The 13,793-nt window shown below is 37.7% G+C and overlaps 1 protein-coding gene across 3 annotated transcripts in view; it reads left to right on the forward strand.

Annotated features, from left to right (window-relative positions):
- The window catches only part of GADL1 (glutamate decarboxylase like 1), a 179,658-nt gene that overhangs the window by 105,284 nt on the left and 60,581 nt on the right, over positions 1 to 13,793 (forward strand). For all 3 annotated transcript variants that reach the window (XM_004470877.4, XM_071212843.1, XM_058290584.2), the window contains 2 exons: positions 5,139 to 5,190; positions 13,579 to 13,668. In XM_004470877.4, coding sequence (XP_004470934.1) covers positions 5,139 to 5,190; positions 13,579 to 13,668 — 142 coding nt within the window. The remainder of the gene's footprint in view (positions 1 to 5,138; positions 5,191 to 13,578; positions 13,669 to 13,793) is intronic.

A 13,793-nucleotide genomic window follows, 5' to 3' on the forward strand; every position in this document is an offset into this window, starting at 1 on the left:
AATATAGGATCATGTCATCAGCAAATAGCAGGTTTTACTTCTTCCTTTCCTATTTGGGTGCCTTTATTTCTTTTTATTTCTTTTTCTTGTTGAGAAAGCTTCCCTCCATTCCTACAAGAAAGGATGCTGTATTTTGTTAAATGCCTTTTCTGCAACAATCGAGAGGATCATGTGGTTTTTCTTTGTCAATCTATTAGTGTGGTTTATTATACTAATTGATTTTCTTGTGTTGAACCATCCTTGCATACCTGGGATAAAACCCACTTCATCATGGTGTATACTTCTTTAAATGTGCTTTTGGATTCAGTTTGCAAGTATTTTGTTGAAGATTTTTGCATCTCTATTCATTTGAGAAATTTATCTCATTTTTTTTTTTCATAGTTTGGTTTTAGTGTTGGGTGATATTGGCTTCATAGAATGAGTTTGGTAGTGTTCCTTCCTGTTCAATTTTTGGAAGAGCTTGAACAAGATATGTATTACATCATCTTTGAATGAATTTAGAAGTAACCTGTGAAGTCATCTGCTCTTTTCATTTTGGGGAGGTTTTTGATGACTGTTTCAATCTCTTTACTCGTGATTGTTTTGCTGAGGTCTTTTAATTCTTCTAGGGTCAGTTTAGGTTGTTTGTGCATTTCTAGGAGTTTGTCCATATCAACTGTATTGTCTAGTTAGTTGGTGTACAGTTATTCATTCTATCTTCTTATGCTCTCCTTTATGTCTGCAGGACCAGTGGTAATGTTTCCCCTCTCATTTCTGAATTTGTTTGCATGTTTGCATTTTCTCTTCTTTTTTTCCTTTGTCAGTCTAGCTAAGGGCTTGTCAATTTTGTTGCTCTTCTTGAAGAATTAACTTTTAGTTTTGTTGATTATATTATTTTATTGTCCTCAATTTCTTCTATTTCTACTCTGATCTTTATTATTTCTTTCCTGCTGCTTGTTTTGGCTTTAGTTTGCTATTCTTTTTCTAGTTCCTCAGGTGTGCAGTTAGCTCTTTGATTTTAGCTCTTTTTTCTATTTAAACAAGTATCGAGTGTATAAATTTCCCTCTCAGCACTGCCTTTCCTATATTCCATAGAGTTTGATATATTGTGTTCTTACTTTCATTCATCTCAAGATATTTACTGATTTCTCTTGCAATTTCTTCTTTGATCCACTGATTATTGAAAAGTGTGTTGTTTACTCTCCCTCTATTTGTGAATTTTGCCTTGTTCTGGATAGCTTTTTGCTCTTCCTCTGTTGTTTGTGAGAGAGTTGAGGCCTGTCTACCTATTCTGACACCACTTCCCCAAAGTCCTGTCCCTTCTTCCTTAGCAACAAACCTTGATTTTGTTTAGGCAGCAATGTTCTGAAAAGGTCTAAGTCAGTCCTCTTTGTGAGCAAGTTTTGGAGGGGTGGGCATGACTCTATTTCAGTCACTAAATGAGTTCTATGAAGGGAAAATATTATTCCCTAAAGAGAGATAAGTATGTGCATGAGGAGAAAGCACTTTTGGTCCAGTCCTCTGTCTTCATGGAACCCCTTCATGTAAGTATGTGGTACATGGAGTGGGAAACATCTTCTGAATAAGACAGGAGACCTCATTAAACACTCTGGGCAAAGCAGACTGGAGTGATAAGAAATGCCTGGTTTTCATGATGTGAAGCATCATCCAACCAGCCCAATAAAAGTACTATGACTCAAGCCAGTTGTACTTTTAATTATAGACAAAGTCGATCTAATTGATATGGCTAACATTGCTCAACCTTATTTGACAGTGGAACCCTTTTATGTGGAAAACCTATTAATATGGGTATGCCCATGAAGCATAGTTTGGGAACTATTGTACAAGCATTTTGCTATTTTAAAAATAGTAGCATTTTCCTCTCCCTCCAAATTACCTCCACCCTCAGCTCAGTTGGGAGCTACACTAGCTTCACAGGCTTGAGTGTGACTGCCTTGGGGACGTTGGACCCTGACACAGGATCTACCTGGTTAGCAAAAAGCAGAGCTTTAACTGGAATAATTCAGTTCTGTTTGAGGGTACCTTTTCCCTAGGAGCAGCTTTTAGCCAGTTTGACAGAACTGATTTCAACTGAGACTAAAGGCAGTTCATGTTAGATAGAGAAGGATCTTAATTATCTACTTCCACATCTCCATTACCTGCATGAGGAGACTGAGCAGGCTCAAGGAGGCACATGATTGACTGTATGACTAGAACCTTCTAACCTTGAGTCATTCTCAGGATTTCCCGAGATGCAAAGTTGATTCCCCAAACACAGTTCTTGCTGAGCTGACAGATCTGTTTGCAGTGGAACCGAGCAAACATGTATTGGTTAGGGGATACCTCAGGGAAGCTCAATGGGCTTTTCCTAATCTCAGGGTATCTTGGTTTAGTGCAAGCTTCCTCAGAATGAAATTATGGCCTCTGCTTCAGAGTTATCCAATTGTCTGTGCATTTGTACCTGAGAAGGTGAGGAAACGTATGCTTACAAAACTTCTCTTGTAGAGGCAGAGATCATGTAAGTTTGTTTTGACTTGCGCCTTACATTTATTTTCTTTAACTTCTTTTTCAAAATCTATGCAAATAACCACACTTATGAAATTTTGCAGAGATTTAAAAAAGATTCGATAATCTCTTCCCTCCTTTCCCCACCCAGTGCATCCTGTTGCTACTGTCCCCAGGTAAATATTAACAATGAACTATGTTATCATTCCATACCTTACTCGATGCTCTTATGCACATGTGGAGAAGGATTATTTTTGCTTTTAAAATTTCTTTTAAAAATGGAATAATATCCACATTTTCTACTACTTTGCTTTTATTTTTTAATAATGCATCATGAGCATTCCTATGGTTTGATAGAGGTAAATATAATTCATTCTTTTAAGTAGCTGTATCAGATTACATTCTATTGCTGTAATAGATTTTGTTTTACCATTCACTTCATTTTGGTAATCTTGTTTTTGTATGGTATACAGAGACATACAAACATAGATACAAAACATATATCTCTCTATAATATCTACCTATAATGTCTATCTATCTATCTACCTATCTATCTATCCATCCATCCATCTATAGAACAAGTGATTTTTTTCTGGATATACCACCATAACAAAAGTAGATTTGGGAGCATTATTAATCGTCAAAGGTTGTTATCTCTCTTTAAAATTTGTTTCCAATATGATATGTTGTTTTTAATTTGCTCTCTTTGACTAACACTAATCTTAAGCATCTTAGGTATATTGGCCACTAGAATTGCTCTTTTTGAAATTTAGGGAGAGTCTTTGAGTGTGCTACAGGTTCAAAAGCTTGTAACTTCTCCTGAAAAAAATATTCAGGGAAAGGAATATGTAGAACATCAAATACTTGGTGAATCTCTGGTGTGTGTATGGTCACAAGGCTATTTCTCAAAATAAAGATATATATTATCTGGTTTATATTGATAGATTTTTATAAAATTTTGTGTATTTCAAAGAGGTTATAATCTATATGCTAACATCAATATTTAACCTTACTTGGAAACCTACAGAGAACTTTGGGAAAAAAACATCTGTGTCTCAGAAAGGATTGTATTTCAAATCCACGTTCTGGAATGACTTTTATAGCAAATGAGCATAATTGTAATAACAAACACCCCCCCCCCCCGCCCCCTATTTCCACAAATACTTCATGTGTGATTTTATTTAATTTTTTACACCAATCTTTTGACATTGGAAAAGCAGATTGTGTTATTCCAGTTTACAGGTAAAGAAATTGAGGCCCAAGCAGAACATTTTTGCATCATTAAATTTTAATTGAATATATGTAATTTCGTGCCAGTATCATATTCCATATGGTGAGATTGTAATTCCTTATGACTGGGCCATAATTTTCAAAGTCAGTCTTCATTACCGAGTGTGATGTTTCCATCTTTTTTTTTTTTTTGCTGTTACATATAAAAATCACAACAAATATAATTGAAAATGCATTTTTGTCTGCCCTCCTGTTTATTTCCTTATATTTCTCCCCAAAATTTTAAATACTTCTTCAAGTGTTGTGAACTTTTCAAGGATCATGATCAGATCACAAGTTCTCAAGGTCAACTATTTCAGAAGGTTTCTTTTTTTATATAGACCAAAACAAGCCCAGGCAAGAGATGCCAATGCTTTTTTTTTTAATAGATTTATTTTATTTACTTATCCCCACCCCCCACCTTGTTGTTGGCGCTTACTGTCTGCTCTCTGTGTCCATTTGCTTTGTGCTCTCTGTGTCTGCTCATCTTCTCTTTAGGAGGTACTGGGAACTGAATCTGGGACCCTCCATGTGGGAGAGAGGTGCCCAGCCACTTGAGCCACCTCAGCTCCCTGGTTGGTTGTGTCTCTCATTGTCTTCCTCTTTGTGTCTCTTTATTGCATCGTCTTGAGGTGTCAGTTCTCCATGTCTGCTGGTGGGTCCAGCTCACCTCCTTCAGGAGGCACTAGGAACTGAACCCAGGACCTCCCATGTGGTAGGCAGGAGCCCAATCACTTGAGCCACATCCATTTCCTCAATGCTTTTTTACTCTGTTGTCAATGTCATTTTAGATTTTTCGCAATGCCATGTATCCTGGCATGACAATTCTCTTTCCCCCTGCCATTGCAGATGATTTCACAGACTTTCTATCAATGGCTATAGCCCACTTACTTTTAACGTGATATCAATGATCAGTTCTCCTTCCCTCAATTCTGGCCTTGGAAAGGATGATGTCCCTCTTCCTTGATCTCCAATGAGTTTACAAGCAGGATTACACAATAAAAGTTCTTTCCTCCACACCAGTTAGGGAATTTAGGTGTCTGCTAAAAACTCACCTAGAATAGAATGTGAAACCCACACATTTAGAGATGTATATCAAATCCATTCATATGGATTTTTATATTGGGGTCAAAGCCTGGTGCTTTGTATGATGTACCTTGACTCATCGAAAAGATGTATGTTTTCACTCAGGTCTCCAGAGATTGCAGCAGGTTCAGGAGTATCTCTGTCTAAATTCATAGCTATGTATATAGCTGAACCCTTACCCATATCTTCATATTTCTAAACCTTGAGTCTGTTTCAGAATAACAGTTTTGCCATATGTCAGCCATGTTCCTGGCATTTTCAAATCGCATATTATAAATATTACTGTGGTTTTCATTTAGGTATCTAGTGGAAGAAATCAAGAAGAGAGAAGGATTCAAGCTACTGATGGAAGTAAGTGACTGCAGAATTGTCCTCATGATTTTGTCATTCAACAATCATGAAAGTGGTAATTTTTTAATCTGTTATATTTCACTGGTTTTTGTGTTACAAACTTAGAAACAAGTCATTAGCTTAATTCACAGAGTCCATTATGTTAATTTATTCTATTAGTGCATAGTTTTCTTTATTGGATTCACACAGAACACATTTGCCTTTAAGTATTGAAAATTAAAATGCTCAGTAATAATTACTAAGGATAATACTGAATAAATTATGACCTATATCTTGATATATAAATTGCATAATGATTGTTCTAAAAATATTCAACTGTGCTATAGGGGTATTGTATATTAAGTGAATATACAATCATACATATAGTTTTCTCTTTTTATTAAAGATTGAGAGCATATTAACTTTGGAGCAATGGGAAAGTCATTTTGGTTTAGTTGTTGCTGGATTGCTTGCTTCATATAAGAAATAAGGAGGTTAAAATATGGATAATGTTGTTTTCCCCCTAAGATATATATTTATAAAAGGTGAAAAATATTTTTAAATTCAGATTTTAATAAATATGAAAAGTCAGTAGAAAGAAGTTACCTTAGATCTTTTTATAATGTATACATTAGAGCAGTTTTTACCAATGTGAAAATCACCCAAAGTTTGCAACCTGGGAACCTGTACCATATAGAAGCAATCTAGCCAATTCTTGGTATGCATTTATTCACCAAGATTTGTTGAGCCATTTCTATGTGCCAGGCACTGTTCTTAGAACAGGGATGGGTCCCTGCTCTCATGATGCTTACATTCAAATGGAAAGTAATAGGCATAAAACATGCAAATGAACATACAGGAAACATCAGGTAGCAACGAGTCTTATGAAGACAATAGAACAGATTCATGAAAGGTAATATAGCACACAAATAAATTATCAGGGACCAGATCATATGAGATTAGGTAGATCATGGTAAGAACTTTGACTTTTATTCCAAATGTAGTCATTGGAGAAGTTTTGAGCGGGCATGAGTGACATCCGTTATGAAAGATGATGCTCTATATCATGAGAAAAAAGGAATGTGGGGGAAGGTGGGTGGAGGGAGGAACAAGGAAAGAATAAGTGAGACAAATTTGGACACTGTTGCAGTAAGTAGTCCAGGTGAGATATGATGGACCTCAGGCAAGTTCAGAAAACACTGCCCCCGGAAGATCCTGCCCATGGCTTCTGCCACTATTGACCAACAAGGCATCAGATTAGAAGGCTCTAAGATTCCAAAATTCCTGAAAATTAGGGGTATATGGAGCTTGCAATGACAGTAGAAGAATCCATATTTAAATGACGTCCTGGTGATACAGAAAAGAAGTAAGAAGGCTTCTTTGGGATATTCTACAAGAATCCTGACATGCTTAAGTGTACCTCTTTAGAAATACCTAGACATTTTTTATACATAATCATAATGCTATTATCATGCCTGATAAAATTATTGATAATTCCTTCATACAATCTAATAACTGGTTGATATTCAAAATTCCCCAACTATTTCAATATTATTTTTTACAGTTGGTTTGTTCAAATTAGGATCCAAACAGGTCCAAATGCTGCATTTGGGGGTTATGACTCTTCAGTCTATTTGACCCTACAGCAATCACCACCAGTCCCCACTTTATTCCCTTCATGTCATTGACCTGTTGAAGAAATAAAGTAGGGAATTTTGAGCATCAGCTGTGTATTAGATGGTACCAAGGAATTAATGATAATTTTGTTAGGCATGATAATGGCATTGTGATCACATAAAATGTCTAGGCATTTTTAGAGGTGCATTCTTATGCATATATGGGTGAAACAACAGGTGTATGACTGGGTTAGATTTAAGTTTGAGTTGCCTTCTGTGTTTTCTCTGGCTAGGGGAGCTATAGTAGGGAAAATTCTGTAAATCTTGGAAACACACAGGATTTCTTTTAGAACTGAGACAAGGTCTACCTTATGAGCTCATTAAAAAGTATCCATACATCCTTCCTGCACTTAAAGAAAAAAGTAAGGGGCCTTTCATCATCATCTTTAGGGAATTTCAGACATTCACATCCTTATGATGAAAGTTAAGGTAGGTTTTAGTCATTAGGTAGCCTTCTGCCCCTTGGTGTTTTATCTATGGGAGTCAGTTTGCTAAGAGCAGTGCAAGTGGCTATTTAAAAGGTACTCAAGAATTCCTGTTTACCAGGATTTTCACATGTGCTCTGTATTTGCCTCTTTTCTCTGTATTCCTTTTGAAGAAATAAAGAATTAGCCCTTGAATTTCACACATGATAAGTGTCAAGTTGTTTATCTCTTCTTGTAACAAATACCTGCTTTGGAATTTTTAAATATAGTCATAATGTATACTTAAGAAATGCGATATGAAGATTCATTTGGTGCCCAGGCCTGTGAAAAGTTTTTCAGTTTAGGAAAAACCAAAGTCTATAGTAATAGATACACACACATACATACACACACACAGGGTCACTATTTAGCAGAAAGCAGCAAGAGTGTCAAGTGAACACAACAAAGAGTGCCCAGTACTTGAATATCTTTTCCTGAAAGGAGGAAAACATAATGCATATCTTCTTGAAGATGATTGAAAGTTATTATTTCAAAGGAATTCTGCATTATTCATAGACCCCTGAAAATCATATCTCTATTTTTCAGTGTCGGATCTAATAGACAGATTTTCCTAGAGGTATATTTACTCTTATACTATCTCTCACATATTTTATTTTGATCTCTTGGGGGAGTCTTAATTATTCAACTTTTTTTGTTATTATCTTCATGAGTTCCACATTAGGAAGAGTTATTTAGGTTTCATAGACATTTAGAGTTATAAAGAATCTTCAAGGGCATCTAAATATGCTGCCCAATGCAGGAACCCTCTCCTGGCAGCTGCGGTACCTGCCAGGGGGTCAGCCCCTGCCTGAACATTCTCTGTGTCAGAAAATTCACTTATTCATGCCTCTTCTAGGAAGCTCTAATAGTTCATTGTTTTTTGAAACTTACTATTAATGTGTCAAGCATGTAAAAATTTATCTTTTATGGTTATCTTATTATCCAGTTTTATTAGATCACAAACAATCTCCTAATTACTAAATCCAATGCACCTTATTTAATCTTCACCTTGTTGGGCCACTGCAGCTTTTTACACTGTTATCCTCTCTACCCCATCCTCCACCTTGCAGAGTGACCTTTCTAATGTGCTTTCTGTCCCCTAGATTGAAACTCTCCAATGACAGTAGAATCCAGCAAACTCCCATGCATGGCATATAAGAAAGCCCTCCAAGAAATGGCTCCCATCTCCATTTCCAGCCTCACCTCTCTTTAACACACCCTGTCCTCTATCCATTACAAGTACTTGCTACCCCCGGGGATAAACTGTGCATTATTCCTTTGCTGGGACTATTTCTTGGATTATAGGATCTGTCTTCTCATACTGCTCATTCCATTGCAGATTAGCTGCCTGTACCGAGCTCCACTGCCAGCCTCTGAGGCCCCCGGAGGCAGGTGTGGAGCCAAATATTGGAAATACATGATCCCTTTACTCATCAAACAAATCCAGTGGGGCAGGAAAGTATCATGTTCATTTTATAAACTTGGAAGCTGAGGCTTTGGGAGTTCAACACTTGCCCAGGCGAAAACAGCGAACCTGGGATTCAAACCCACATATGTGTGACTCTAAAACCCAGCCTTGTCTTGATACCCGGTGCTCTCTCTGAGCTTTTTCAGTAGGCATAGCCGATATTTAATACCTATGACATTGAAGTCAATTAAAATATATCACTCCACATTTTCACCATTCTGTACTCACATGATTGACTGAATCTATGTGCTAGAGCCTGCATTTATGCTTATTGAAATGTCTAATGTAGCTGTGTCTTATTACTATTGTTCTAACCTAATGGAACTATTTTAAAAAAAAAGATGAATTTCTTTTGAGATGTGTCAGTTTTAGACAACGCAAGCTATTAACTCTTGGTGATTACTTATTTCTTTCCCAAGTGATCTCGTGTTGTTTGTTCAATAAACCTTCCTGGAATTGACCTTGGAGCATCTGCTTTAATTCCTAGACTACATTTACATTTTTCTACCTAAAAATCAGGATAGAATGTATCTATCTTTTCTTTAATGGTTTTTCTTTGCTTTGTCATGCATTCTTAAAGATTATACAATGCTTTAACTGCTGGTGGATGTTTTGAAGCCTTCACTCTCATCTGGTCTAGACATGTAGATTCCCTTTTATGTCTTCCAAATAGAGCTGGTATATAAAGAACATAGTCTAAATGTGTCCCTAAGATACCAAGGGGTCAGAACTTTCATCTATGTAGGAAATTAAAATTAAATGGCATGTGAATGGTCTACTCTGAAATTACTCAGTGCTTTGAAGCCCCTTGAAGAAAGTCACTATATCAAATACAAGCTACAGAGACAAAGCTACAAATACAAATACAGAGACAAAGAGGCAGGAAAAACTCAAATATGTTCTCTGCAAACATTCAAAGAGGTGCTTTTTTGTTCAATTCTCCAAGTAATTCTAGAAATGACTACAGTGATGGTATTGCACCAAAAGAAGCTTCGAATTTCTTCCAACAAAATAAAGTGTCAGAAGGGCTTTGTACAATTTCAAGTGCCATAGCACTGCAGCCATGCCATTTTAAGAGAGTGTTTGGGCAAAAGGAACCACAGATGTGCTAATCTAAAATGCCTAAATAGAAACTTACTAAAGAAAACCAATTTAAGGGTTACTCAAAAGGTCTAGCTCCTAATTTGTGAAATATGGGGCTTATACCAACAGATAAAGCTATTGCAAAATGTTTCATAACACTGACATGAAATGAGAAGGAATAGCTAATTCAATGATGTATCTGTCAGGGTATAATCAGGAGGTAAAAATCAAACTGTAACTTGAAATGGGAAAGTTTAGTATATGCCAAGTGAGCCCTGAATCTGTTGCAATACCTACTCACCTGTTCACTGGACTCACCTAGGACGACTAACAAGGAAAAGATGATAGACTATGCCCATCCAGGAAGCGGAGAGTGTCTGCAACTGCAAGCAATACCGTTCCATCCATCTGCCCCATAGGATCTAAGCCCTCTCTCAATCAAAGACAGTATGGGCATCACCATTCCCAAATCCCCAAGATTGAGGAATGAACCATCATAAGGGGGGGAAACAACTATGGACTAAAGTAGACTTATAATTATTCTAGCAATAGAAGAACTTGCATCATCGACAGAAAGGCAGTGGCCACCAGAAGTTCTAAGGGGAGGGAAAGGGAAAAATAGGTATAATGTGGGGCATTTTTGGGACATTAGAATTGTCCCGCCTGACATTGCAATGACAGATACAGGCCATTATCCATTTAGTCAAAACCTATAAAATTGTGCAGGGCAAAGTGTAAACTATAATTTAAACTATAGTCCTTGGTTAGTACTATGCTTTAATATGTGTTCATCAATTATAACAAATGTACCACACTAATGAAAGATGTTACTGTGGGAAAGTGTGGGCAGGAGAGGGGATGGGGTATATAGGAATCACCTATATTTTTGATGTAACATTTATGTAATCTAAAGCTTCTTAAATATATATATATAAGAATTATTAATGGGGGATTGAAGTAATGAGGGATTGCCTCATAAGAATAAAGAGATTCCTAAAAAATGCAGGCATATCTGTGTCCTTCAATAGGGTTGGGAAATTTTCCACCATTATTTCTTCAAATATTCTTTCTGCCTCTTTTCCCTTCTCTTCTCCTTCTGGGACACCCATGACACATATGTTTGCACATCTCTTGCTGTCATTTAGTTCCCTGAGACCCTGTTCAATTTTTTCCACTATAAGATAAGGACTGTAGTTGATAATAATATTTGATGATGTTCTTGCATAGTTTGTAACAAATGTTTCACACCAATGCAAAGAGTTGGTGGAGAGGTGATGTATGAGACCCCTGTGTGATGTTATGTATGTTTATTTTGTAAGTTCACAATCCTTAGTATACACTTATTGTTTATGTGTGTTCATATATGAGTGATATATCTCAATAAACAATTAAAAAGAAAATACAGGGATAGCAGATATCAAGAACACCTCCCACCCGTCGTGCTGAAATAGAGCCCCCAAGGAAGAGACCAGCCCCTCCCAGGGCTGTGAGCCAGACCTCCTAGGAGAGAGATGACCATGCTCATGGGATGGAAGAGGCACCACACTGTGAGACTCGCTGGGAATCCACCCTCTGGAGTGCTGGGGAAAGCCATCCACAGGGAGGGGCCATGCCTTGGAACTCACGGCAAGCTAGTCTGAGGGAGTGCCCGAGACGAGGTGCCTAGCTGCCAGCATTCCCATATGGAGCCTGAGGGGATTGTGCTAAGGAGGGCCACTCAGGCTTCCCCACACCCCATCTGCTGACCCTCTACTGTGGAGCCACCTGAAGGGGGAAGTGCCAGGAGAAGCACTTACTTGGGGCCATACATTGTTGTTCTAAAGAACCACCACCTACTCTGCAGGAGACTGACAAAGTGAGCTCATGGGAACCAGGGCAAGATACACCTTCCTCCTCTAGTGTCCCTCCACCACCCTCTGCTCACAAGAGTCTAAGACTCGACCAGATGGCAAAGGATAAGTATTTAGAGTCCAGCTCCATCATTGCAGAACACCAACACAGGGCCAATTTGGAGCCAAGAAGCAATAAATTGCTTCCTGGAAAAAACTCTTCTTGAAATAAAGACACCAATTTATAGGATCTAGTGAGAAATAGCTGTATTTTTCTTCTACTTTCCAACCAATCATAACTACTTTATTTGAAGAGACTTATTCACGTTAAATTGTCAAAGAATTTTGAAAGTCAGTGCATTCTATCCAAAGAAACTAACTCAACCAGAAACCAGAAATCCAAGTATACCACTGTGTGGATTTGTAAAATGTTTTATATTTTAGTGATACTTATTTGTGGAAGGGAGTTGAATGACATAGTACTCCATTTTGAAATGTTTAATATTTTGAACATCTGTAGTAGTTATTTGGTTTTTTCCTTTGGTCTAATCCAGTAAGGATGTTACGAATTATGAAGGTGAAAGGATGATCAGATCCAGAACTTACCTTGTGACATTGGGAATGTTTCTGGACATTGTCTTGTGATTTAAAATTCACTAAAATTGGAGCGCTACATAGTACCCATCTTGATCTTAAGATCTGATGAGAGCTATTTCCTCTTTCTGAAATATTTTGAACCTTTGTACTGACACAAAAGTGTAATTCTGATGCTTGGTTATTGTATACTAGCATAGAATTGTTTATTACCTACAAGCTGTCTCTATGGTAGAAAAATGCAAGTATTTTCAAATATTGTTAGTACTGAGCACAAAATGAGGTGGAGCTGAATGCATATGACTGATAATCTGTGGTGATCACAAGTCTGTGTCTAATTTTTGGACTCCTAACACAGTGTGAGCCCCATACATTTTTGTCCAGCGAGGGTGGAGTGTGTGGTAGAGAAGGTCTCTGTCTATAATACAATGGCTGGTCTAAAACCTGTTCTAGAATGTTCTCTCATACTTAGCCAAATTGTGTCTAATAGAAAAACAGAGTGCTGGGAAAGATGAACCAATGCTCAAACATAGACCATGCCCTGCCTGCTTCGGAATCCCCTGGCATATTTCTTCAACTGCCAACTCGTTGGCCTTATCTATGAGGGACTTAGACCCTGTACATGCTGAGCCCAGGGGCTGAGAGTCTCCATTTAAACACATCTGACAGCTGATTGACATCTTCACTGATGTTTGAAAGCCAAGAGTCAAGATGATGCTCCCTTTTTCCCCACAGCAATGCTGACCAGTGTCACAGCAGGGCTGGTGAGTGAAGCTTGCGTAGGTCAAGCTGCCATCAACTTAGAGGTAATCTGGAAATTTGCACTCATCAGGTGTAATGGGTAATAAAAGCCAAATTTAGCTACCTTAAGCAGAGAGAGAATTGCTGGAAGGATGTGGTGGTGTAAGAATAATTCAAAGATCAGGCTGGAGGGGAAAGGAGTCAGGGCATCTCAGGCCACCTGTTGTCTCAGGTGCTACTGACTGTCAGAGCTGGGTAGAGTCAAAACCAAATTTCAGCATGTTTTTCTTGATGTCATGTCTATCCCTTAACTAGAGAAACCCTCTAGGTGCACAACGGAGAAGAAAACTCCCCAGTAGGCTGTTAGTAAGGTAGAACGAACGCCAGGTCACCCCAGATAAGAAATATCCACTCTGTCAGATTCCAATTTGTCATCAAAGTAATGCACACTCTTAAAAAAAACTGGCTAAGCATTTAAGAAGTATAAGTTTAATTGTAATTCTAAGCTAAGTCTTAGGTTAACAAAGTAACTTGCAAATTCTCTTAATCCTCAGCCTGAATATGCCAATATTTGCTTTTGGTACATTCCGCCGAGCCTCAGAGACATGGAAGAGGGACCTGAGTTCTGGGAAAAACTTAATTCAGTAAGTAATAAGTCAATTGTATTTTTCTTTTTGGTTAAATGTTCATTGTCTATTGATCCTATGAATAGTTCTGAACTATGCACGCCTGGTTAGGGGCTCTTCAAAATCTAGAGAGATGGTTTGTC

Source organism: Dasypus novemcinctus, chromosome 31 (genome assembly GCF_030445035.2).
Source record: "Dasypus novemcinctus isolate mDasNov1 chromosome 31, mDasNov1.1.hap2, whole genome shotgun sequence".
Taxonomy (NCBI): Eukaryota; Metazoa; Chordata; class Mammalia; order Cingulata; family Dasypodidae; genus Dasypus; species Dasypus novemcinctus.